The 27,993-nt window shown below is 39.4% G+C and overlaps 1 protein-coding gene across 1 annotated transcript in view; it reads left to right on the plus strand.

The window, feature by feature from the left end:
* VWA8 (von Willebrand factor A domain containing 8) overlaps positions 1–24,473 on the plus strand; it is a gene marked incomplete at both ends in the record, with an annotated part of 55,944 nt that extends 31,471 nt beyond the window's left edge. The window contains 3 exons of the mRNA XM_010161094.1: positions 19,991–20,099; positions 20,857–21,013; positions 24,242–24,473. Coding sequence (XP_010159396.1) covers positions 19,991–20,099; positions 20,857–21,013; positions 24,242–24,473 — 498 coding nt within the window. The remainder of the gene's footprint in view (positions 1–19,990; positions 20,100–20,856; positions 21,014–24,241) is intronic.
* Between the last annotated feature and the right edge of the window lie 3,520 nt (positions 24,474–27,993).

The raw sequence follows: 27,993 nt of genomic DNA on the forward strand, positions 1-27,993 counted from the left end.
TATCACCAGAAGTCATTCCCCACCCACTTCCAATTTCCCCTTCCCTAAAAGCTGCCACTGATGCGTCCCACAAAGCTACACGCTTCGCAGAGCTTGGTGATGTTCTTAGACCACACGAAACCTGTCTGGGTGGTTGAGAACCACTGTTCTGCAAAAGCACACAGAATCTCTCTGAAGCTTCCTGACTTTCAAGAGAAAAAAAGAATTAGAGGGCTTTCAATGTAAATACAGAATCAAAGAACTGGAAACAAATCTTCAGCCAGGCTTCAGTTGGAACTATTGGTACTATCTTCGAGGGCTGCATTTTGGTTTTCACAGACACATTAGATCTCAGAAACAGGCTGTGTGTACATAAGCATTGAAACAGAGGAAAAAATACAGCTCTTCCACTTAAAATCAGTAATTAGGCAAAAAAATATTCAAAATACGAGTAAAGTATTCTGAAATTAATAAATTGGAGTACTGGATTTTCTAAAGCTATGAACTTGAAATCCAAAAATTGTTGAGCTTTTTCACTGTTCGGTGTTTCTGAAAACAAGGTCACTTCATTATCAAATATCTGAAGGAATTTGGATAGACAATTGATGTTTTAAATCTTGCCCTACAAGTTTCATGGCAATAGACAGACAGTGTTAAGTTTGTGTTACTATTTGCATCAAATGGCTATTGATAGAAATGAAATTTTAAAAAGTACTGATTACATTCTGATATAGTTAGACTGTTGTTCTTCAGTAAGCATTGTTTACTGTTATGTCTCATTTAGATAGATTACAACGCTTACGTAAAAGCAATTAAAAGGTGCATCATTTTGAGGTATTTCAATAGATAGTAAAGCTCATGTCCATTAGGCACCTGAAATCTCTGCAAGAAAATCTTTTTCCCTTTCTACATGACTGTCAGCAAAACCATTTATTTCTGTCTTCATTGCACTTACTGTACTCTTGCTGTAAATGTTGCCTAAAATATTTAATGCTATATAAAGATTATACTGAGAATGTTACTGTTTTCAAAAATCCCAGGGCATATCCAAACCTGCTGAGTGCGTAAAAATGTACTTGGTCAAAGACTGCAAAAGAGTTGGCTTGTAATTAATGATAACATATATCTGAACCTCAAAATTGAATCATGATGATTTGGCAATCCTTGTGTAGTCTTGATCTAGACAATCTCACCATGCAATATGACATCCCAAAGCTAAGGATATTCTCTTTTTATTTCAGTACAAAGATTGTCCAATGAAGTGATCTGATTGATCCAAAGAAAAAAAAATCACATTGTTGTAATCTGAGATTTCTTAGGGGATTATTTTCACAGGGTTGTTTTGTTATCTGTGTTGTGTGAGTTATGTGTGGAACATGCAGTGGATGCATCATCTCTTACATGTATGAGATGAGGTTTCACATTGTTGTAATCTGAGATTTCGTAGGGGGTTATTTTCACAGGGTTGTTTTGGTATCTGTGTGTGTGAGTTATGTGTGGAACATGCAGTGGATGCATCATCTCTTACATGTATGAGATGAGGTTTTTTTTGAAATCACAGTGCTGTGTGTTTGTGACTTCAAATGTAGGCTTAATGAGCTAAGTAGTTGCAGGTCTTTTGATTTCCAATGGACTCTTCTCTCTCATTTTCAGTATAGCAAGCCTTCGTCATTAACATTCAGGTACCTGAGTTGGAAGTGAAATCATGTTTTCATCTAACTGAGTACTTAACAAACAAATTTAAAAAGCAAAAACCAGAGGCATTTCTTTCCATTTTGCTGACTTTCTGTTATCATCCTAAAAGAGTCACAGCGTCCTGGAAGATCCCAGTTCTTAAAGCTCAAGGCTTGTCTGGTCTACAGTACATTTCTTCAGAGATGGCTATTGCATACGTCTCTTTGTCCTGCAACAGGGGCCCACTCTACATGGGTGTTCTGTGTGTTTTCCTGAGAAATGCAAAGATCTGAAATGGTTGGCTCTGGTTATATCTGCTATAAGAGCACAAGTGGGTTTCTTAAATGATCCAGATTCAGACGATAGAACGTCAAGATCACGTACTGTAGGACTTTACCCTGACTGGAAAGGGGAAACATAACCCTCGTCTTTAAAAAGGGAAAAAAGGAGGATCCAAGGAACTAGAAGACAGTCAGTCTTATCCCTGTGCCTGGAAAGATGATGGAGCAGATCCTCCTGGAAATCATGCTGAGGCACATGGAGAATGAGGAGGTGATTGGTGACAGACAACATGGCTTGACCAAGGGCAGATCATGCCTGACTAATATGGCAGCCTTCTATGATGGGGTCATGACCTTGGTGGATAAAGGAAGGGGAACCGATGTCATCTACCTGGACTTGTGCAAAGCTTTCTATACTGTCTCACATGATATCCTTGTCTCTGAACTGGAGGGACATGGATTTGATGGATGGACCGCTGTATGGATAAAGAACTGGATGGATGGTCGCACTCAGAGAGTGGTGGTCAACGGCTCGATGTCCAAGTGGAGATCGGTGATGAGCGGTGTTCTTCAAGGATCGGTGCTGGGACCTGTACTGTTTAACATCTTCATCAGTGACATGGATGACAGCATTGAGTGCACCCTCAGCAAGTCTGCTGACGACACCAAGCTGTGTGGCGCGGTCGACACGCTGGAGGGAAGGGATGCCATCCAGAGGGACCTGGACAGGCTGGAGAGGTGGGCCACTGCCAACCTCATGGAGTTCAACAAGGCCAAGTGCAAGGTCCTGCACCTGGGTTGGGGCAATCCCAAGCACAAGTACAGGCTGGGCGGAGAATGGATAGAGAGCAGCTCTGAGGAGAAGGACTTGGGGGTACTGGTGGATGAAAAGCTGGACATGAGCCGGCAGTGTGCGCTGGCAGCCCAGAAAGCCAACCATATCCTGGACTGCATCAAAAGAAGCATGACCAGCACATCGAGGGAGACAACTCTTCCCCTCTATTCGGTTCTCATGAGTCACCACCGGGAATACTGCATCCAGCTGTGAAGCCCTCAACATGAGAAGGTTATCGACCGGCTGGAGCGAGTCCAGAGGAGGCCATGAAGATGCTCAGGGGGCTGGAGCCCCTCTGCTATGGGGACAGGCTGAGAGAGTTGGGCTTGTTCAGCCTGGAGAAGAGAAGGCTCCGGGGAGACCTTATAGCACCTTCCAGTACCTGAAAGGGCTACAAGGAAGCTGGAGAGGTACTTTTCCTAAGGGCCTGTATTGACAGGACAAGGGGTAATGGGTGTAAATCAAAAGCTGGTAGATTTATATTAGATACCAGGAAAAAATTCTTCCCGGAGAGGGTGGTGAGGCACTGGAACAGGTTGCCCAGAGAAGCTGTGGATGCCCCATCCCTGGGAGTGTTCAAGGCGAGGCTGGATGAGGCTTTGAGCAACCTGGTCTAGTGGAAGGTGTCCCTGCCCATGGCAGGGGGGTTGGAACTAGATGGTCTTTAAGTTTCCTTCCAACCTAAACAATTCTATGATTCTATGATTAACAGAGGAAAGATACAGCAAATGCTAATTGAGTGGCCATCAGCCTTGACAATACCAGCTGTCTAAAAACAGATAAATTACTTCGCATTGATAGCTTAGCTACCAGATGTTTCTTCTGCTTCAGGTAGTAAAATTACACCTATGCTCACCCTTGAGCAAGTACATGTGCTGTGTAGAACCTGAATAATAAAACACCTCCATCATCTAAGCTCTTTAGTCTCAAGACTAATGGGCAACACTTAGCTTGAAAAATAATGTATTGCTTTGTAGGTGGGTCAGTCCAAAGGAAGGGTGTAAGAGAGACACTGACACCTGCTCAGGGCAGGTTTCTACCCACTGGGTCAACAGCTCAAAACATTTGGACAGCCCATGTCACTGACGGCCATTCACATAACATCTGTCAGTAATAGTCCACTTACTGGGAGCAGACCTTTATTTGGAGAATTCCTTAATATGAAAGCAGGCCCTTCCAGAGAAAAGAAGCAGCCTGGAAATGTTCTCTCCCATTTTTTTGTCCCCTGGTTTGCTTTTGTGACTTGACCTGATCTGCTTTCAGGCAAACAGCCAACTGAACAGGTAAGTTGTATTAGAGTTCACAGCATCACAAAACTGAGATGATGGAAAGAATTTAGAAAAACACGAGTGAGAAACAAAAAGTCTTTCTTCTCACCGCTCGTTTGAAGAAGGGGACAGTTCTGCAGTAGGGACAGTTCTGCAGTAGGGAGTGTGCAGAAATTGATGCGGTACTGACCCAGATTTATTCTATTAGAAGAGGTCCTAGAGGTGGACAACTCAGCATGACTTGGATATATTTTGGGTATGTTTCAGGCCTTGGGACTAAAAGGAGGCATGAATGAAATGTGTGTAAGAACAGGGAACGCTTTAGATTAAAGTTTTGGGAGATCTCATTCAAGATTTTCCACCCTGGGGAACTGACTGAGAGAACAGTTTTCTGTCAAAAATGAATGCTTTTATCTTAAATTGCAGGGTTTTTTTTCCCAGTAGCGCTAGAGGCATGTTCTGTTGGTTTCTGCTGTGACTGGTTAATATTTTACTGATGTGGTGTTTCCACAAAGCATGAATCATTGTAACTAGCTAAATGGAGAAGTGAAAAAAAATGGCTTCACCCATCCATAACGGTTTCCCTTTAGACACTCATAAACACTTAAATATGTAATTATTGCCACATCTGGAGCCAGTAAGCATTATCAATGCTTTCCAGAGGAGGGGACTGAGATATAAGGAAGGCAGGTCACTTGTTTCAGTGCACGCTCTATGTCTGCACTGCAGTGTCAGAGGTGGGATAAGTGCAGTATACATCCGTAAGGATATGTAAACATACTTTGTACCTGTGTTGCCCAGCTGAGTAGCTTGAATGTCCTTGAATGCCGCAGCCAATATGAAATGTATGTTAAATTGGGCAAAAAATTGCATATAGATGCAGTGCAGCCATCTAAGAAAACAAATATCAACCCTAGATAGCTTGAGGTTGAAAAATGCTTGGCTGAGTATAGACATATTCAGCAAAACTCAAGAAATGCATTAAATAGATATTTTTCTCAGTTTAAATGGATATCTTCAGAGTCTTCTGTGGGCACTCAGAAATGATAACAGAACACCTAAGTTATTGTGTCCTGTGAACAGCTAGAAGACGTGAACATATGGTTCATGTCAGTAACGTAAAAGAGCCATGTATCTATGTTCATCACCAATAGCTAAAAAAAATTAAGGGTGTTTTTTTCATGTGTCTTAGCTGCTCAAATCATCCATGATGCAACGGCTTTTTGCAAAAACCAGCATTTTGATGGGTTCAGCAGCAGTAGTTCCCAACATTCAGACTTTCTTCTGCAATCCATCTGGTAACCTTTAGATCTGGTGACGGCAAAGGCACATGCTAAGGAGCTATTATGGGATGCCAGGTCCATAATTAGAAATACATTTAAAATGTGTTCTTATCCTAGCTAGACTTCAGGTAAAGCCTGTGTTGAACTCGAGATAAAGCTGAGTACGTTTTTGAAGTAATCATGGCACCAGAAATGTCAGATTTATTGTTAATGTCAGAAGAAATGCAGTCATGTTAAATTAGGTGGGGTGTGTATATATGTAGTTGTGTGCATATATATATTCACACACGTATATATTTAGGTCTGTGCACACATGCATACACACGTTGAGAGACACGTACATACAAGTTCATTACAAGATGTCATACCTAGACGTTGACTTTCTTGAATTAGAGCTACCTCAGATCATCGTAACTTTGCCAGTACCCAGTCCCTCAGGGACCGTATTTCATAATGAATGGGAATTGGAAAGTGAATTGGATTTTAGAGCAATTCAGCAAAAAGATCTCAAGATCCCTGTATTAGAAATAGGAGGGATATTTGCCATGAGGTATGCACCAATACTTTTCCCTCCTTTTGTCAGGTCCTTGTCTGTAGTCATCGGGCTAGAAGACCTGTTGGCACAAGTCCTGTGCCTTGTCTGACTTTTGCACCTGAGCAGTAATTTATCTGCTGTGTGCCCAGTATAGAGCTAGAGTATAGCTGAGGCACCCAGGCTCAGAAAACTAGAAACTTTCTGTGGATGCATTCACAGCCTCCTTTCCCCACATACATTTTGGTTGCTTAGAATGGAAGGAGATGGGTCACCAGTTGCAACAGTGAGAGATTCAGAGCAATCATCATGAAATTCCTGGAGATCATCAGGAATGCAGGATGATACAGTATACAAAAATATCGTCTAGTAGAAGCTACCGAGGGTTTGGGTTTTTTTTTTAATGGGGAAAAAAAATGTCATGGCTATTAAAAGTCCTTACAATCTGACTTCTCCATCATATGGCCAGAATAAGGGCAAAAGGAAGATGGCTGATATATAGTAGTGCTTTTAGTCCTGAATTAATTGTAGTTGATGTTTTGGAAGGACTCTTAGATTTGTTTCTTTCATTCTCTCATACTGCTATTACAGAACCTAAGAAACGTTGTGTAGCTGCCTTTGAATTTTCATAGTATGTTGTAGGTGCTTTCCTTAGAGGTTTTTGGGAATCACATGTACAGCTGTGGAAATAAAACATTAATAACACAAAGATCACTCTCAGTTATATGAAATGAATGTCTGTTTTCCTTTACAACAGTTTGGTTTATTAATGCCTAAACCCTTTGAAAATACGCTTCAAGTTCAACGAACTCATAGGATTTCATTGATCATGAACTGTCTTAAAATCTTAGCTTGTTTACAGAGGGCCTCCTTTTCTTTCTTACGATTTTTCACCGAAACCTATGCTTACTACAGCCTTCACCAAGAGACTTGGTGTAGTATAAGGAGATAAACATTTACCTCCCAGAGAAGGATACACATGGTCAACTACACCCTTTACCCTGCTTCTTTTTGAGACTGTATTAGACAAAAAAAAAAAAAAAAGGCAGCAGGTTGCTGTGGCTGTGCTTGGGAATACTGAAGAGTGACAGCAAGGAGGAGTAGGATCTAGCACCAGGCTTGTAGGCATTTCAGTGTCTACTTCTGAGCTCACCTTGTAAGCAAGAGAGCCTGAAGAGCTCACCTTGAAGGAGACACCGGTGTTTGTCCTGCTGTATGGTTTTTTAGGCAACACAGCCCGTAGTGGCACTCAGACACCCAGCTTACCTGGGAGACCCCAACCTTTAGCACTCTACAGGCTGTATTCCAATCCCATCCTCAGTGTGCAAGGCATTATATATAGACTTAAGGGGTTGGATTCTTAGAAATGAAAGGGGATTTCCTTTATGCCTCTTTCTGTTATTTGGGCTGAGACCAGAAAATCTGTAGTAGTTTGATCCTCTGCCATCTTTGGGTGACGATCGTCTTACTCCCTTCCTTGAATAGTCTTATTTATTCTTATTCCACTCAACTAATCACACACAACTCTACAATGAATTATTTGCTCTTTAAGTGAATTAATATTGGTTTTTTTATTGAATGCATCCTTTTTTTCTTTTGATTTTCTGAAGCTGCAGTTTGTACCTGCAAGTTGAGGCTCATGCAAGTTCATCTGATGCAATTTATCTTTTAGGTTGGATGTTTATCTGAAGAATAATTGATTCAGGAATTTCAGTGATCCCAACTTGTTTATATTTACTGCTCAGATCTGCTTAAATCTCTACTGGAAATTTGTAGATTTTTTCCCCTCTTTTTTAAAAGTGACAGTTTATAACATTTTAACCAAAAAACAGTCTTTTCCTAGTGTTAAGGCTGAAGTGGGCAAAGCTGCTGTTCTTGACTCGAGATAAAAGCATGACCTTCAGCACGAATGGCTAGTCCTTCCCCCCCACCATCCCCAGTTCTGTATTTTCTACTGTAGACCAAGTGGGTTTTCTCACCGCATGAGGGCATCGGTGAGCTAATAACAGTGGGTTTGCTCGTCTCCTAAATACTGTCGGTACCAAACCCCATAAGTTATGAAAAATATATGCAGTGCGGAGTTTTTGTAAGTTTGGAGTAACCATATGATGGCGTTCTGCAGTCCTGCACGGGACCCTGAAAAGCATGGAATGCTGCAGGTTACAGAGTTATCTAGTCAGTAAGTGGATTTACAAGGTATGGTTTGACAGCTGTTGGCAGTTCTGAGATCCATGAGCCCCAGATACACCGTTTGGGGCTGTGAGCTTTTCCTGAACTGCGTGATTCATTCTGTCGAAGTGAGGAGTAGCAGATGTGTACCACCCCTTGAAACAAGGCATTTGAGTATAGGGAAACATAAGACTAGAAAACCACAAACCCACAGAGCTCGGTACGTTCGTGTTTCTCAGTCTCCACTGGATAAAGCAACTCAGATAAAGATCGTCGGTTCTCTGTCAGACACTTTTTCTCATATAAACGCCCTCAGCTGAAATGAGGCCCTTGCTGGAAACACTAGACAAACACATCTACAATACATTCCCTTTAGTGAAGATCTCCCAGTCTAATTAGAGCAGACGGACAAAAAGCCGGAGTGGAAATAACCTTAGCTTTCTGTTGGAGCAGGCTGATCCAGCACAAAGTTCCTCTTTCTTCCTCTGACCTTCCTGTGAAAGCCCGCAGTTCTCACGGGAGAAAATGCAGTAATCTCAACACACCGTCTTTCAGATCTCAGAATTCTGCAGCCGTGGACGTTGCTGATGTAAAGGCTGGAGCTCCGAACACCAGTGAAATCCCGCTGTCCCAGGGAGACAAACGCATGCTAGTAATTCTGACCTTATCAAAGTTGATCCCTAATTAGTGTAGTGAAAATGTAAATCATCTGATCTTACACGGTAGTGCTAAATATTGGAGGCTTTCTTTTCGAAAACAACGTAGTCCTTAACAACTTATGTCTCTGCTTCTTAAGGACAGATTTGCCAAGGTCCTAGGTCTGTAGAAAATAAGGCTTTTCTGCTTCCACGTGTAACTTTTTTTCAACTTTCTTCTGACTATGCAATGTCCCTGTGGTTTTCTGTCCAGAATATTCCAAATTATCATAATGTGTTCACTTATCCCATCTTTCTAACTGGTGATTATTCAGGGTACTCCAGAGGAAACCAAATTCAGTGTTTTCTGAGTGTTAGGAGGTATGTAGTAGTTATGATATATAACCAAGCTGGACGTTGTCTCTCTGCTGTGATTAGATTTTTCAGTGGATTAGCATCCTGAAAAGATGACAACCTCACATCTCAGAGTTGAAAAGAATTGACTTGGCAAATTTTAGTAATAACAGATGAAAAGGGAGTTTACACAGGTGTTAACATAGCGGAAGGTCTGTTAGGTGGAACCACGTGTATGATGTTCCCTCATTACCCCATTTAGTTTATCCAGTTTTTAAGCCATAGAGTACATGTTCATGGACAAACTAATGCATCTACTGCTGCAGAGTTTCTGGGTTGGCTCCCAGAGTTCAAAACAAGACCCACAGCAGCGTCAGCTGCATTTTATATAGTGGTCTGGGTATTTTAGCTGGTGTATAAAAACTTCATTTGCAAGCCAGATACCTCTTTTTACATGTTTCACTCCAAATGTCCACCTCTTTCCGCACCCAGACTCACTTTTATTTTACAAATCTAAAATTCCATTCAAGCTGTGATGCTTTGAACAGTTTTGCTATTTGAGACAGAAGTTTTGTGACTGTATGAATTTTAAAAGCTACTTTTAGAAAGAAATGTTCACAGGAGTCAGATAATGCATGAAGCTTAATTATTTCATTTTGAATTCTTGCAGAGTTTTGCAGGCAAGATAGAAAATCAAAATGAAGCCAAATGAATGAAGAAAACCTATTAAATGTTTTGTACTGCAGTGTGACTAATGTTTTTTCGTTTCAGGATACAATTGAAGAAACACAAATGTATTTCATACATTATTTTGCCTTGTCTAATACTGAATATTCCTTTCTGTGGAAAAATGACTTGTGGGTTCAGTTTTGTGCTGTTGATATGAATAGAAATTGTGCTATTCATTTTTAGCACACAGAAAAAAAGCTGTACATGATACAGTACAAGTAAAAGTAATAGAAGCCATTAGATTGGGTTTTTGCCTCTTTTTGCCTTTCTCTCACTAGTTTGTGCAAGTAGATTATTCAATGTTCTCTTTCTGTCTTTGGTAACATCAGTTTTACAATAGACTATAAAACCACCGTGGAACAGGCAGATTAGCCTTTGATTTGCCTGATGTGGAACTTAGACATACTGTTTGAGAAAATAATGCCGATATTCATGCTGCAGATAAAGAATGTGGTGGAGGAAAGGATGTTCTTGTGACCTGTTAAATGCAGCCTAGGGTAATACTGAGGTTTTAAGGTTCTTGGTGCAGGGGGGTAGGGATGATAACAGAAAACACTTGATTTTGTTTCAGGGAGAAATCAGTCTTTTGCACATCTGCTGAAATACATTCTGCATTCCATGCAATACATTTCCTAATCCTTTGTGCCACTGTGGGATGGATTATTTAATGCCTTTTTCACATGGAGAATAATAAGGTTTTGTTACAGCCAAAGTCAATTTTATTTTATAATAATGTATGTTTGTGATAAAAGATTTTTCACTGATTTTTATGGCGAAATTAACATTTCCCAAATCACCTGTAGGACAAACATCTGAGATGTTTCCACGTCTTTTGCTGCAGTGACCTTCTGATACATGCCCAATCTTTGTTCACAGTGCTAAGCTACTTAAAAAAAATCCATATATTAACTTTATAGTATTTGTAGCATTTTTATATTCATGTAATTCATATTTTTCAGCAATGATTGAATGCATTGTATGGGAAGTAATACACATTCTTCATTGAATATAAATTGCCCTGTTTAATATATCGTATATTACAAAAAGGCAAAATAGCAGATTAATTTTTCCCCTTTGTGTCCTAGGTATGTTAGGATAAGAGTGGATATTTTCTAATTCGCCTCTTAGCAAGTTTCTTTCTTTATGATAAAAAGAATAAATGAAAAATGAGATCTTGCCAGCCTAGATCCTGCCTACATCTCCCTAGTTTTCAGGACTGTTTGGTGTATTTTGTAAAATGAATTTTCACCCATTTGTGTGTGTTTATTAAGTTGTGACACATGAAAGGATGCTGGTTTCAGTTTCAGCAAATGTGTTGTATGTGGAATGATCCACTGAATGCATGAAAGGACATAGTAGAAAGTTTGGTTACTTGTTTGCCACCACATACAACAAGGAGTTCCATTTATTTCTGTTACGACGTAAAATCCTGTAAAGAATTTCCAGCTGTGTTTAAACACAATCAAAAGGATAAGAAAAATTTGCTTTGGAGAGGTTTGGGGAATGGAAATATAGTCAATTTTTTAAAGTACAAATTGTATCACTTCACACCTGGAGGATGTTAGCCTGGATTTAGAGTATTTTTTTCTGTTTGGGGGTTTTTTTTCCTCTCTTTTGAAGTTGTATCCAGAGTATTAAAATAAACATTGGATTTTGCATTAGAGCCCTAGATATGAGTTAGCCCTGGCAGCACCAGATGTATGAAAACTTAAGAGGTGAAAATTCTGTTCTCCAGTGCATGGGGCACCTCGTCCCCATTCGAAACCAGTTTCTTTGCCAGTCCTCAGGCAGAAACTTGCTTTTGTTGCTGTGAGCATTGCAAAGGAGCTTTTCTGGCAAGCATTCTTGAATGGGAGGCACTCACACACATCCTTCGCCCTTTGGGAATTTTAATGAAGTTAACCCCATCAGAATACAAAAGTAAGCTGCTGTATTAAAAGACCATCTACTCTCTAGCCAGCTTGCTGTGTTGAACAGAAGCCTGTCTTGTACGGGGTAGGATGACAGGAATATCTATGAGACACATTAGAGACACATCCCAGACTGCATCAAGGAAAAAGTCATTTGCATTTTACTGGCAGCCATCACTCATTTATTACTTTTCTATTCAAAGCTAGAAATATTTTCAGCCTCATCTGACTTGTGCTTACAATGTGTAAAAGATGCTTCCTAACCTGTAACCGTGAGTTCTTGTTCTGCCAGTGGTTAAGTCTAAGTACATGTTCTGCCCCTTGTTTTAGAGAGTCAGCTTTTTACTGTGATGGAGGTACGGGGCATCTGAGACGGGGAACGCCGTTGGTTAGATCTCCTGCATGAAAATCCCAGGAATAAAGAAAATTTCAAGTGGGAAAATACAGGAGGAGATGAGATTACTTCTCTCTTTCCATAACTCCTGGAATTTCAGTCTTTAGTTTATTGTAACAGGCTTGAAAAACGAGGAGCTGATGTATGGGCTTAAAATGCGTGAGTGAAAAGTTGGTGGTGTTGAAGGTTGTGAATACTCTGAAACATGAATGACTGAATGATAGATATACCGAAATGTTCGTTTCAGTTGACTTGGCTAAGTGTCTTTTACTCATGAAACTGGATATTATTATAAACATGTTAATAATAGAGATATATTAATATATATTCAGTCTAGGTGTACTTTGAATATTTCACAGAATCACAGAACGGTTTGGGTTGGAAGGGACCTTAAAGACCATCTAGTTCCAACCCCCCTGCCATGGGCAGGGACACCTTCCACTAGACCAGGTTGTTCAAAGCCTTGTCCAGCCTGGGCTTGAACACTCCCAGGTTGGTTTGTTAAAAGCATCTCATAAAAATTTAGCCAATTTAACGATTTTATTGCCATCAGACATATAAATGTGACATGCTGAAGACTGGTTATCATTTCTTTTATTATGTTTATTTGCTTGGCATGAGCAAACTGGGGGCAACCAGCGCTTGTTAAGATACAGAAATGCACAGTTGTGCTACTTGTGCCTTTGAGGTCGTGAAGCTTCCTTTTGAAGGTATTTTTTTCCTTCTCGGTTTCATTGTAACGTATAATTCAGGTTACTCGGTGCTAAAATGTTGTTAAGCTCACTTGCACAAAATCAACTGAAACTTTCTTCACTGAAGGGGTTGTCAGGCACTGGAAAGGGCTGCCCAGGGAGGTGGTGGAGTCACCATTCCTGGAGGTATTTAAAAGACATGTAGATGTGGTGCTCAGGGACATGGTTAGTGGTGGACTTGGCAGTGCTCGGTTAACTGTTGGATTTGTTGATCTTGAAGGTCTTTTCCAACCTATACAATTATATGATTCTATGATTGTAAATTTAATAATGCTTTTGGTCATTTTGACTCGTAGAGCCAGAGATTTGATTGCAATATATTAGAAGAAAATGAAATCTGAGCTCGAAAGGGAAGTACAGTAAATGTGATCACAGCTCATATAATAGGATGAAAAGCTGATATAGGTGTGGGACATAAATCATATTAATAATAGAGTACAGCAGCTCTCTCCATAATTCCCACGGTTTTATTAATAGGTTATTGAAGCTCCTTTCTTCCCATAGTTGTGACAGTGTCTTGTAGAGGCAATGCACGTTGTATCTGGGTCAGCTGGGTGATCCTGACTTCTACTGAGGAATGATAAAACTATCCAAATGTGATGCGTGCCAGTGCTTCCTTACTCTCCAGGGGTTAGTTCTATTAAATAAGATGATTTCACATCAGAACTCAGTAGAATTCAGTCCCTCGTTCACTTAATGGCATTAATGTGGTTCTAGATCCCCTTCCAAACATGGTTAAGAATTGGTGTCTGCACAACATAAAGTTCCCTTACCACAGTTTGCCTGACCAGCTGAAGTCTAGACAAAACAACCAGCCTTTGAGTCATCTGCAGAGGCCCCTGTTACAGCTTGGTGTGCATTTAATAGCTGCTTGGCATAAGTGTGACACAGATGTGAAACACCTGGTTTCATTGTGTTGTTGAGTGCATTCAATCATCTAACTGGCTTCTCTGAGCCTCTTTATCTTCTTTACAGTATTATAGGAAGGATGATAAGATCATTTAGATTCCAAACAATGTGTTTCTATCAGTTTCCCTTATTCAGTTGGCTCTTAGAATCCCAGTGTTGTCAGAGGAAAAAATGAAGAGTAGCCATATAAAACTGTTTTGGCATCCATTCATATATCTCAGAAGGAACTGATACGGAGTTTTTCAGAGACCAACATCTCTCATTGAATGTAAAATGAGTGTTTAGTTCTATTCCTGCCTGGCTGCCCTTGCTGTTGGGAGCAAATGGATGTGTAAAAGGCAGGTGAGAAAATTTAGTCAAAGCATTAATAAGACTTGTTATTTTGTGTTGTTTCTTCATTTCCTTTCCTCAGACATTTCCTTCATAGCATTGCCTCTTCAGAAAACCACACTCTTTTAGCATCTTTCTGACCTGCAGTCTTCATGTTCTTCTCACATACAATTTTTGATTCTTTGCTTCATTGGCTTTGGAAGACCCACAGAGCTTCCCTCCATAAAGTCCTTCCGAATAAACCCGTTACCCATTGGTGTAAGTGTCTGAGAATATAACAGTCAAAGAAAAGAAGATAACAAAAGGGTTGTAAACCAGGGACTAAGATTATTGATGGTTACTGAGAATTTGAACCTTACAGAGAATAAATAAAGAATCACATGTAATGCAGGAGAGGATGGCAGTTGTGCTTCTTGAGTGGTGAGAACTTTGAAGAAGAACCTGCCCAAACAGGCAGTGGAAAAGTGCTTTCATGTTCTGATCATGAATCACCAATATATAGACACAAATTTAGATAATGCACAGCTGATACATATGTGCTGTGAGTGTTTTGGAAATTGAGGTTATTTTGGAAATCAAAAGGAAGTCTCAGAAGGAAAACATCACACTTTTTCCAGCTGTTGTACCCTGATCCGTACCTCATAGCAGAAACTCAAGGCTACTAGACTGGATTCATCTGTTGTTTCACAATGTTGTGATAGGCACGCCAGCCAATATGGAATCTTCATAGTAATGAAATAGTGAATAGTGCCTTTCCGTGCATGTATGGCTAGAAAGAGCACGGATTTCTCTCAGAAAGAGATGCTTAGTCAAAACTCTTGCTGAAGGAAATGAAGTTGGTAGAATTTTTGCAATAGTTTCAAACGGAAAGTAATCAGGAGGGGACAGATCAACTCTTGAACAAGCAAATTATTTATATATTTGGAAAATATCCATCACAACAGTAAGATAAATCTAAGTAAGTTTAGAAATTCCAATCGGACAAGCTCGGGAAAGTTACTATGGATTTCTTAGATTTGTTTGAAATTTTTCTTTACTTTCAGTACTTGTTTTTCCTGTCTTCTTTCTCACTCCAGACACCCTAGGTTTTTCCCACTGACTGTCTTTCATTTTGTCAGGTTCATAATACAGCCAGTTTTGGATCCTCCACCTTAAATGTAACTTTCCAACTTCAAGATTTTAACATCAAGCTGTAACATCAAGAATTCCTCCAGCCCTTAGAGGGATGACTTATCTATGGCTCTTCTATCTCTTTATATCTGTCATGCTGAAGACTGTATTGTTGTCCAAAAGTTTTTCTCTTAATTTTTTTTTCCCTCATCCTTCCTCTGATTTCACATACAGACTTGTGATTTACTGGTTACTTCTTTCTAAAATATATCTTAAATTCTAATAGGGTTATTTGCTAGTCTAATTTTTACTTCATAGAGGTGCCTTCAGAGCAGAGAGAAGTTATTAGTTGTAAAATCACCTTGAAACACTTCCATGGAGACAGGGTGGGGAGCACAAAAGCCTGATAAGACACTAATGGAATTAATTAAGAGCTCAAAGAAAGAACTAGGAAGTACAGACAGAAGATTTTCTTCTAAGACCTCTACAGTGTGCTAATTTAACACATTTTCTAATTGTATGGTAAATTTAAAAAACAATTACCCCAACAAACTAGTGCTAATAAAAGTTGGTTGTTAAAGTATTCAGATGTAGCAATTCAGATGTACTATTCAGATGTAGTTTTACTTTAAAAACAAGTAAATGAATGAAATTAATGCAATTCACTGCCAGGACTGTGGTTTCATACTCCGGTTTCTCTTCAGATCATATAAATCTTTTGCCTTTTACTAAAGATTTCCATGGAGAGGAACAGGCACAAGGCTCCATCTCGGGGGTTTTTTTTTAATATTTCATGACTCCAGAAAGATTTTTGAGTCATTGTAGATATTCTCTATCTCTGTCCAAGATGCTTCCATGTCTTGAATACTACATGCAGGTGAGATCACACCAGCTTTTTAAAAATAAGATGTAATAAATCTAGAAAAGTACAGAGAAGGATAATGAGGATGGTCTTCAGCTTTTAAATTGAGGTGACTTAGGAGGAGGCTAAGACGGAGTTACATGAAATCAGAAAACATGTGAGAAGCTGAATAATAAAAGACTATTTTACTTCTTCCACCGTAAGAAAAGGAGAACACTCATTCAAATCAAATTGGCTTAGTTTTAAGACAAATTAATGGAACAAAATTCCTATGAGGGCTGATGGTTTAGATGTAGCTTCCAGCCCCAGAGGTTGTCAAAGCTTGGAAAGCAGGCAGGAAGTATAAGTGCTCCGTATGTGATCTGTTCCGTACTTACTTCTCAGTCATGTGCTGCTGATCCCTGTCAGAGGCAGGGTTCTAGTGAAATGGACCTTTGATCTAACCTGGAGCACTCACTCATATGCCCCTAACGTGCCATAATCTGAATGGGGTTTCAGAAGCAGTTTGCAAATAACATAAGGAGGAAGGAAATTCATATAGACTGGTGGTTAAAACCATCTGTGCTACCACTTCACGGTTTTATTCCAGAAGGGAAGGAGCAAGCATCTCAAGCATCTCTGAGTATAAGCAGTGGCCTAATGTCCTTAGCTGCGTAATCTTACTTCTGTAATCCTATTTCCTGCAATTCCACTGTTAAAATACATATAATTTTAAAGCACTCACTCATATGCCCCTAACATGCCATAATCTGAATGGGGTTTCAGAAGCAGTTTGCAAATAACATAAGGAGGAAGGAAATTCATATAGACTGGTGGTTAAAACCATCTGTGCTACCACTTCACGGTTTTATTCCAGAAGGGAAGGAGCAAGCATCTCAAGCATCTCTGAGTATAAGCAGTGGCCTAATGTCCTTAGCTGCGTAATCTTACTTCTGTAATCCTATTTCCTGCAATTCCACTGTTAAAATACATATAATTTTAACAGTATTAAAATATAAAATGTTCTTGATTTGCCTTGTGCTTATGCTTTATGCTTATGACACTAACCCCAGTTTACTTCATTGACTGTTTCTCTTACAGCTTATATTAGACAAGATTATTATGTTCCTGTTTTACACTTGGAGAATCAAAGCTGCAGAAGTGACATCTCTGGGTTTATACATAAATACCCAGTATGGCAAGGAATAAAATGAAGTCTGTTCTAATGCTGAGGGCCGTGAAGGCAATCAGGAACATCCATCCACTTTCAGTTGTTGAAATCTTGCATAAGTGTAGTTCTGCTGCTTCCTTTAAGGAAGATCAGATTTCTTGGAGACCTTATTGCAGCCTTCTAGTACCTGAAGGGGCCACAAGGAAGCTGGGGGGGACTTTTTACAAGGGCCTGTAGTGACAGGACAAGGGGTAATGGGTTTAAATTGAAAGTGGGGAGGTTTACACTGGACATCAGGAAAAAACCCTTCCCGGAGGGAGTGGTGAGGCACTGGCACAGGTTGCCCAGAGAAGCTGTGGATGCCCCATCCCTGGGAGTGTTCAAGGCCAGGCTGGATGAGGCTTTGAGCAACCTGGTCTAGTGGAAGGTGTCCCTGCCCATGGCAGGGGGGTTGGAACTAGATGGTCTTTAAGGTCCCTTCCAACCCAAACCATTCTGTGATTCTATGACTTGTACACACCTGGTCATATTCCATTCTAATATCCTTAAGTTTTTAATTCCTTTACCCAGTAACCTATTAACTATATGTAAATAAATTACTAAGAAAATTAATAATTTCCTTAGTACAAATTCTTAAGCTGTGATAGATTGTACCACTTGTGTCTTTTTCTGTCTTATGCAAGTTTAAAAAAATTTTTAATAGGAATCAAATATTGGATGTTCTGCTGCCACAAACAAGTCACAAATCATTATAAACTAAGTTATTTTCTCTTGACCATGTGCTGCTTCAAGGTTATGAATACCTGCTTTAATCAGATCAGCACTACTGTAAAATAGGTGAATATTAGAAACTTGTCTAGTGCAGAGGTACCAGAAATATTATTTGTGAACAACTTACCGTATGTGAAATACATGTGAGTAACAAAGCTATTTTGTCTACAGAACTTTTCACTCAAAATTTAAACAATAGTTGTATTTCAAAATACTTAGTGACTTTTTTTCCAATGGAAAAACTTGAAAAAATAAAATATGGTATTTAGGTCACTGATGATGCTTATTTTTGCCTCCTAGACTTTCCTTTTGCAGAATGTTGAGTATATTTCTATCAAGAACTGAGAAGGATGAACATGTAAAAGATTTTCCATTATTTATTGTTTCTTTTTACAGAATAATATTTTTGATTTATGAGGCTGTTGTTTTGGTTTTATGATTTTATTTTTTTTGATTTATGAGGCTATTGTTTTGGTTTTATGATTTTATTTTTAATTAAGTTCAGCAGTTTTGGTTGACCTGTGTTTCTGATAGTTTTGAAATCTAACAGTTGTGCAAAAAGAACTGTTTATTTTGGAGGAAATCTCTTAAACCAAAAAAAGTCTATAACCCTAAGGGTAATATGCTGTTACGGTTAAGCCTCTTTCTTCCTATACAAATGTTAAATTGATGTAATTCATCAGATTAGATCTTGATTTTACACTAACAACATGGTTCACAGAGGATGTGTTGTACCTCTTTGAATTAATATACATTCTATAAAGAGAAAGAAAATTATGTTTTGAATAGCTGCCAAGGGACTGTTTTCAGAGCACATTTTTTCACTTTAAAACCATGTATGGAATTCATGTCAGCATGGAGTTGAATCTGCAGGACGGTGAATGCAAGGATTAAACTGCTCTAGTCCCAGTGAAAACCCTGATAATGTCAGTGAACTTCTGAGGAGGCAATAAATTGTAGTTATTGGGGCACATAAATTCATCATATAATTAAATGTATTATGGTAGATGAGAAGAAAGCTAATTTGTAGAGGTTAAAGACATCAACTTTACATCTCTCATTAAGTTTCATGAAAAAGACAAAGTGGCATTAAATTACAGAAGATGAGTAACCAAAGGGCAGTTTACTCATGGATCATTGCTTCACTACATGACTCAGTTCATAATGGGAAGGAGTATTTTTACCTTCCGTCACCCCCTGAAATCCATCCCCAGCCTAAAGTGACTCAGCCCGGACCATCTGACAGCTGTTGGGTGTTCAGCTGTGCGGTGGGTCGAGGGGGAAAGCGCCGCCGGCAGACAGGTGTAGAACACCCACGGCTGTAGGATTTGGAGGTCATGTCAGGGAAGTTGAGGATTACGTGAGTGTGTCTTTTGAACTAGCCATTTACTGACAAATCTCAGAGCAGAGCATGTCTTTTCTTTAGTCTCTGCTCATGGAAGGAGGGTCAGGCTGCCCATCAGTGAAGAATGCGGAGCGGTAGTTGGGTGTGCGTGATATGTGTAAATGGATGTACAGCCAGGTGTTGCCAATGCTGCCAGCTGCAGGTGATCCTGTCCACAGGGGGATTTTGAATTATGTTAGTGATTATCAGCACTTTTCTAGCATGGATAATGTCTGAATGCTCTGAGTGGGTCAGATGTGGCAGTAGTCTCCAATCTGGTGTGGGTCTAGCGTGGCACTCCAAAGCCCAGTTTGACTCTGCCTTATCCTGTTGTCCTCATTAGGTGGGATGTTGCATTTTTCTAAATAATGTTTGTCCTACATCTTTGCAGCAAACCTAGTCTATTATTTTAAGGTTGTTAGTGCGTTTTTCCTTGCTATATAAGACATTCTTCACAGAGAGGGTGCTGAGGCTCTGGAACAGGTTGCCCAGAGAAGCTGTGGATGGCCCATCCCTGGATGTCTTCAAGGCCAGGCTGGATGAGGCTTGGAGCAACCTGGTCTAGTGGAAGGTGTTCCTGCCCATGGCGGGGTGTTGGAACTGGATGGTCTTTAAGGTCCCTTCCAACCCAAACCGTTCTATGATTCTATGATTCACAGCTCTATTTTATATTTTACAGATAACCATTCAAAGGGACAGTGGTTTGGATGTCAGTTCCCCCAAACATGGAAAAGTGGATCCACACAACATGCCGCATGTCGGTGGAAATACTTGGGCTGGTGGAACAGGTATTTCATTCTTAGACATCCTTCAATGATGCATTAAAAAACAAAGGGAGATGCTGTGCCAGACAAAAATGGATTTGTACAAGGCCACTCTCTGCTTACAGCTCTTTTACTCAATACAGGGTCACTTTATTGCTGGTGAAAGGAAGTATTTGTAGTGTTTAACTTAAACTGTATGTAGCAGATGTCTACTTCAATTACATTTTGTTGCAGTTTCTTTTCATTTGCCATGCAGAGAACCAGAAGCTTGCAGTCACAGAAACTAGGCTGAGGCATTCGCCACTCTCTTAGGTGTCTGTAGCCACAGCAATTTAGGTGGTGTGGGCAAGAGGCCCACAGAACAGGCAAAGGGCCTCCTAATTCTAAACGGGCATGATAGTGACCACTAGATAAAGGTGTTTGGGAACAGTGTAAACCAACAAATTGTAGGGAGAAGAATGAGGTCTGAAATGAATGGCTTTAAGGACCAGAGGCTTTGAGGAGGTGTACAAGATTTATATAATCTGTAGTACCTTTTGTACATTGTGGAAACCATTATGAACCCGGTCTCAAGGGACTATAAACACAAGTATTCTGTTGGAGTTCCTGAACGTGATAGCGGTGGTTTTGAAACTCTTTGGCAGTAAATATTTCTGCTGGGGATGGTTGGCAAATTTTTTTGGGACATCTGTAGGTATGACAATGGAAGCTTTAAAGAAAATGCATTCTTATTTGTTATCAAATGCATAATCTTAATTATTCCTTACCTCAATCATGTTAGGTGGGAGAGACACTGCTGGGTTAGGTGGCAAAGGTGGGCCCTATCGACTGGATGCTGGCCACAGGGTTTACCAGATATCTCAAGCTGAAAAGGATGCTGTTCCTGAAGAGGTTAAGAGAGCTGCTCGAGAGATGGGTGAAAAGGCCTTTAAACAGAGGTAACGGGCAAGTCTTCATTTTCCCTTCCATTTCCCAGAAGAATTTGGAAAAGATGGCTAAAAAGAATTTTCTTCCTTAACTGTATTTATCAACTGCCTTACCCTCATCATGATCATTTAACAGAACTTACCAGCATGTGTTTAACTGTTCTGGACAAGATGTATAGAATGGTTTATGGAATTAAGCCACACTGTTAAAATGACACTGTTAAAATGGGTAGAATAAAACATAACTAGGTGAATAAGGAGACTGATGTGAACATTTATCTTTTTAAAAAAGGGATCTAGCATATGAAAATTTCTTTGAATTAGGATGATTCCGGGTTGTATGTGGTTAGGAATTAATTTGTCAAATGTCTTTCAAAATGGACCATTGCAAGCAAGTCGCTTCTGTTTGAAAGACCTATAGCCAAACGTCGAGGTGATTTGAACTATTAGAGCTCAGCAGAGACTTCTACACAACCCACGGATCTTCCCAACATTTGTGTGATGCATAGTTACTGATCAACTGTTTCCCTGTGCGCAGAGATTCAGATTTCTTCCACTGCCTGAACTCTCTCAGGTCAAACTCTGGTACTTTGTGTAAAAACATCAAAGTGTATTGACAGCCATACCAAGCAAACGTTATGTTTCAGCCCAGGACCTATTGCAGTGCGAGTAGCTGTCTGAAAGTAGAGAATACTAGACATAGATTAAAATGTCAGAGCAAATAAATTTAGAAGCAGCTTCATCGGCACACATTTTGTTGCTATTCACAAAGTGGTTCCCAACGGGGGGCAAGTCTGGGTGCTGTGAGGAGCAGGTGAGATTGCCACTTGCTTCAACTGATGTATAAATAACTAGGCTGTTAAGCATAGAGCACGCACTGTACGTACATCACTGTATTTAAAAACAGCAGTTTATTTATTGCATTCAGGTCAAATTTGTTTTTTAATTGTGTTTTTATTACTAAATTACCTAGAGCATTTAACATGTCTGTTAGAGCATTAGTGATGAATAAAGACAGGGAAAGCGTGTAGATTATGTCAGTGCTTCAGTGGAAAAGACCCTGAAAGGCAAAATAGCTTTCAGTACTCATTTAATTTACGCAAGCAACATACAGAAATTTAAATTAAAAATAGTCACTTAAAGGTTTTTTCCAGAGGAAAGACAGACCTGCTTTTCTCTTTTTTTCCTGGTGCTTTATGGGCAGGAGGCAAGTGGGGAGGACTACTTTTAACCCTGTCTACATCCTCCTTCTTCAAAATTGCGTATCAGTTGCTTCATAATAGAAGCAATTGACACGTATGGTCTTAGATACTGTACATGTGTTGTGCATATGCACATATACACACATGGCATGGTTTGATGACTTCGTACCTGCCTGTATGGTGATTTACAAAATCCGTGCTAGGGAAATTCCTGGATACTGGTATGTGTGGTGGAAAAAGTGTAGCTGTGTCCTGTAAAATCTCAGTATCTGCACATGAGAGAACAATTCGTGCCCTGCTAAAACCGGTGAGCTGGCAGGTGCCAGCTGTAAATGTAGCCTATTCTGAAGCCATATTTGGCTTGGATTATTCTTCTGTACTTGGACTGTTGTGGGAACTAACAGATAAAACTTAAGAACAAGGAATTTGGAGTCCTCAGGCTGAAGTAAAAAAATAAGGCGATTGCAAATTTCACTGCTTCCTTTATATATGATTATCTGGAAAGGAGAATTCTAATATGAAAGCTATTGATTGGATTCCTGGCTAGATAGTGCTGCTAGTGGAAAACATTTTAAATTGCCCTGTTTCAGTAGAATGAGGTTAGCAACTGCTCTTGAATAGATGCAGTATTTTTCATGGTATTTTTCTGAACTAGCTTTCACAGTGGATTGCTGTAGAGTCCAACAAAGTAAAACTGCATAGAATCACAGAATGGTTTGGGTTGGAAGCGAACTTAAAGATCATCTAGTTCCAACCCCCCTGCCATGGGCAGGGACACCTTCCACTAGACCAGGTTGCTCATGCATTTGAAACAGAGAAAGACATAGTCGTACTAAGGAAAACAGATTTTTTAAGTTTGATTTTAATATTATCATTAACAGGCTAGTCTAGACTAGACAACAGTTTTGATCTGGACCTCATTGCCTCTCTTGTTTCATTCCCATGTACAGTATACGTTCCAGGCAAGTAACTTGTATTAAAAAACTTGTCATTAGAAATACAACTCGCCTATAGATACTTGACTATCCATTTATAGTTCATTTAAAAATCAGTATTTTCAAAGCAGCCCAGGTGAGATTTATGCTGTTAAGATGTAATTGTGTTTGAAATAAGCTGTTCACAGTCAGGCCAATACATTTTGGCTCAGGACTGAACCCAGTCATGTGTTGAATGGGAAGGGGGGCAGATACAGAATTGCTGCCTTGACATGCTGGGTCATGGAAAATATCAAACGGTGCACACTCACAGCATATCCACCTGTCCCTGAGCTCATTCTTCACCGTTAGAGCTCTGTAGTTAAGTTTCCATTGTGACTTTCACCACTTTAAGAGTACCCGCTTAGCTACGATGCTGAGAAAAATGACACAGAACTTAAAGTGGGCACATCTTAACTTACAGAAAAAGCACATATCTGTTTTTACAGTGCAGATGTTGCACTCTCTTTTAGACCTCTGGACAGAATAATGTTCAGTCATGTGACTTCTTTTGTGAGGGAGCACATTTTTGTTAGTGTTCATTTAAAACTTCTTTGTTTCAAGGTTTTATCATTTTATGAAGCACAAAGATAGGAATTTGAGACAGAGTTACTAGTTGTAGGTCTTCAAGGACAGATTTTATAGTGTGTCTTTACTTAACCTTTGTGTTAAAGCATGGATCATGATATGCTTAAAATACTCTGACAATGAAGTAATGAATAGACACTCATGATCCTTTTACGTACAAACACCTGAGCCAATAAAACCTTTAGAATTTGATCACAATTTTCAGAACATCTGATTTACTTCCCAAACATTAAAGCAGATTAGGAGACAGTCAAAGGATTATTAACTTTAATAAGTTTTAATGTAATGTAATCCCTCTAGACATTGGTGTTCACCTGCCTTTTACAGAAGTGACTGCCACTTCTTGGATTTGTCTGTTGTGTCTGGTTATTACACTCTGAATTTGCCTGTTATCAAGTGAGCGTGTAATTTATATACGGAAATGGATTATATGCTTGTTTCCTAAACTGCTCTAAGCTCCCTGTTCTTTGCTTTAGATTGAAAGAGATTCAGATGAGCGAATATGACGCATCAACGTACGAAAGGTTCTCTGGAGCCGTCCGACGTCAAGTTCAGTCACTCCGCATCATTTTAGACAATCTGCAGGTAATCTTAGATTCCCTGATAAAGGAACATGGTGAGCTCATTACATTAGGCCCCAAGTACTGTCCTGCTAATATCCCGTTACCATCTGGTGATCATACCTTCGAGGGCGAAAGGCAGATTCAGGTTATAATCGTTGTCATTTTACATATGACCAAAATCTCCTATTACTATTTCAAAGGCAGCTTTTAAGTGGATCCCAGTGCTCATCTCTGCAAGTTACGCTATTCCTGTAACACAGTTTACAGGGGTTACTTATTCAGGAGCACAATTTTGTGAAAGAAAATACTGTACGTTATTGAAAGAATATGTGCGGTGTGTAGATCGTAGCCTTTGTCTTTACTGCCTATGCAAAAGACTTTTTTAGCTTAGAAGTGCAAATGCTGTAGATGTTAAAAGAAGCACTCACTCCCAGTCATAGCTTTAGCACACGCTCAGCTGAAAACATGAGTGTTTCTCCGGTTGCTTTTTAACTCTTGCTAATAAAAATAGGTGTAGCCCAAATCTAAGTGGAGGCTGACCAAAACCACCAGTTTGCCTTTCTTCTAGTAACTGGTCCTGTGGTTGTTCCAGATTTTATTAATACTAGTGTTCAGATATGGGGTAAGGAGAATTAAAAGTGCATTGTTTCTAGGAGGAATCTGCTAATCCTCAGTGAAAATTAAAGGAAAATTAATTTCACCCTTTGCAAGACGTCTCTGATTAAAACTACTTCTACAGAAGGCTACCACCACTGGTATACATATACCTTAGTCTATTAGCTAGTCACTGTGCTGTATCTAATCTGTCTCCTTACTTCACCAACAAAGCTTAAATCTAGAAAGAAACTATTTTGTATGATTGGCAGGCTCCTCCTGGGTCAAAAAATCCAATTGCAAGGGAGACAGGTAACGTTTTTCCTTGCTTTACTTATATCTTTAAGCCATTGTGACTACAACAACACTGCTCTAATCACATACATACACGGAGAACCATTAGCTGGTTTTATTGTGAATGTATCAATTCAGCGAATTCCTCATATAATGGACATCTAAGATGGTCATGATTAGGTGATTCGTGCACCTAATATGTGTTTCAGTTCAGGACATAGTTTTTGGCTTGTAAAGACAGGTTTCAGTTGAAAAATTTTAGATAGAAACCTCAGTCTTTCCTACATCGTTTATATCTAGGTGCTTAGTTTATCATGTATCTAACAGGCATGCCATTGGGAACACATTCTAGGTGGGAAGTGAATAAGTGAATCTGCAGTGTAAAGTCTTTTTTTAGTCTGCCTTAGAGACTTGGAGCCAAAATTCTTACATTCAGGGATCACATTAATCATAATCAAAATATAACATATTTGAGTATAAGGAGACATATCCTGTTGCTTTGTTGAAAAGGTCACTTTAATATCAGGACAAAGTCTTATAAGCCTCAGTATTTTATGACACTTTGCTAACTTCCTGTCAGAATCTGTAACAGCTACCCATGGAGCAAGTAAATGTACTTTATGATGAAAAAAACCACCTCACTGAATTTGGAAAAGCTAGCACGTAGAATAAGAGCAATATTGAAAGCTACTTTTTAACTTCAGAGATTTTTATACAAATTTTAGTAGGGTTTTTTTATTAGAAGATGCACTAGGAAAGTGAAGATAAATTATTTCAGGAGTTATGCAGTTGGAAAATGCTTGCTGTTAATTGGGAAGCTGAGTCCAACCATGTTTCATGTTATCTTTTTGAGTAAGAAAAAAAAGTTTATTTGAATTCTTCAGCATGATAAGTCATTCAACCCTGATGAAGGACTATGCCTCTGTCTCCCCTTTTTTTCTGTGTAGTCCTGTGCACACCATAGGTCCTTAGCTAAAGCTGTTCTCTTTCTGTTATCAGTAAGACATTCCTCATTTCTCAGATAAGAAGTCAATGGCACAGTCAGTTGCAATAAAATTTGCAACTCAGGTGTCTGTGTGCTTTTAACATTATGAAAATACCAAATTACCTTCTCAGTAGACAATGCTTTTGGCTTTCTAAAATCTTTGGGTTTGCTTTGTTTCAAGCTCGGTGTTTTCCCAGAATGGAAATAGATTGCCCATGTATGTTTAACTGGGATTTACTTTTCAGTGTAAATTTTACTTTTTATCATTAGGTTTGGGGGGGAGGTTAAAAACGTGTTCCTGTGATGAAATTTTATATCCCAAGAATCAAGAGGCTGGGAATCACATGGTTTCAATGGGATTGTCAATGGTTTGCAAGAATGAGTAGCAGCGGAATGAGAGCTTTGGAATGGGCTGGATATTCCTGATCAGAATATCCTTGAAAGTGATACATACCTCCAGTCTGAGAATGTAATTTCATTGGTCATTTTACTTTCCATAACTCACTAATCTCTGTCAGCTCTTAGAACAGCATTAAAAAAGCGTTATGAATTGTCATTTATCTTCTGTAGAAGTAGCAAAGCCGGAAGTCCAGGAAATCTCCGTCAGTGCTGAGCTTTCTCCTCTCCCCTAATGCTGGCCGAACCCTGAATAACGCTTGTCCGTCTGCACTCCAGATTCAAAAGCTTATGGCCAGTCAGTCACTCAGAAAAACATTCCTAGATTTTAAATCACTTGTCTTCCAGAAGGCACTTCTCTTTATTGGTTATTACAGAGGGAATCTGGGGCAACTGTCCCTGTAGCTTCTGAGCATCATTTAGCCACCTACGTTGAAACTGGGCAAACCTGAGCCTGAGTCACTGAGCCTGCTGGGGCTGTGTCTGATTTAAGCCGTGTGGGAACTGTCTGGTCATAGCAGTAAGAATAAAGTCGTGGCAGTCCTATGAGAAACACGGCTCAGAGAGCTGATGCTGTGGAAAACCCTGTGTCCCGTCAGTAGCAGTTCTCTGATTTCAGCAGCTGAGGGAACATATGCATAATGCTTTCCCAGAAATAAATGCAGACCAAACTGGCAGTATTCCATACCATCCTATACCATTACGTATTTAGATGTGATGGCTTCACACAGACAGCCTTTTCTGTGGCATTTACAGACATCACAGTTCTGTTTCATGGGATTTTTTTTTTGTAAATACGCCTTTGATTTCTTTCAGTGCAAAGAATTACTGGAGAGGTGTATTGTGATCAGCCATTGCCGTGCTGATAAGATATGGTATCTAGCATATTTTTCTAATTTCAAAACCAACACAATGAATATATATACAATTTATTTTTTTCAATATGGTTGCAGTATATTGCAGTAGTAGTGGGTTGTATGCCCTTTCTAGTAAAATATCAGTGAGTTATATATGTAATAGTTCTGTTTTCCTCTTAAAACTGTAAATGCTTTTAAACCTATATTGCTTTTAAGCTTATGAAATTATATATTGAAAATGCTTTGAAGCTTTTCTGTAATACTGTATAACACACATGGTTAAAAAGATTTTTTTTCCCCAGCTTTTATAAAAGGAAATAAATTCTTAGGAATTCCTCATAGAAGGGGCAGATGCTAAGTAGTCTAAACAATTTTAGCACTGCTTTGGAAAGAGGTTAGGTCAGATTTTGTCAGCATTCTTTCCTGTTTTAGGAGAGAATGTCAACTCTGTGTTCCTCCAGTAAAATTGCAGCTCAAATGCTGGCTTTTATTGCATAAGCTTCAAAGGGTATTAAATGGTTTTTCATAGAACCACAGAA

This window comes from Eurypyga helias, unplaced genomic scaffold (genome assembly GCF_000690775.1).
Source record: "Eurypyga helias isolate BGI_N326 unplaced genomic scaffold, ASM69077v1 scaffold5151, whole genome shotgun sequence".
NCBI lineage: Eukaryota > Metazoa > Chordata > Aves > Eurypygiformes > Eurypygidae > Eurypyga > Eurypyga helias.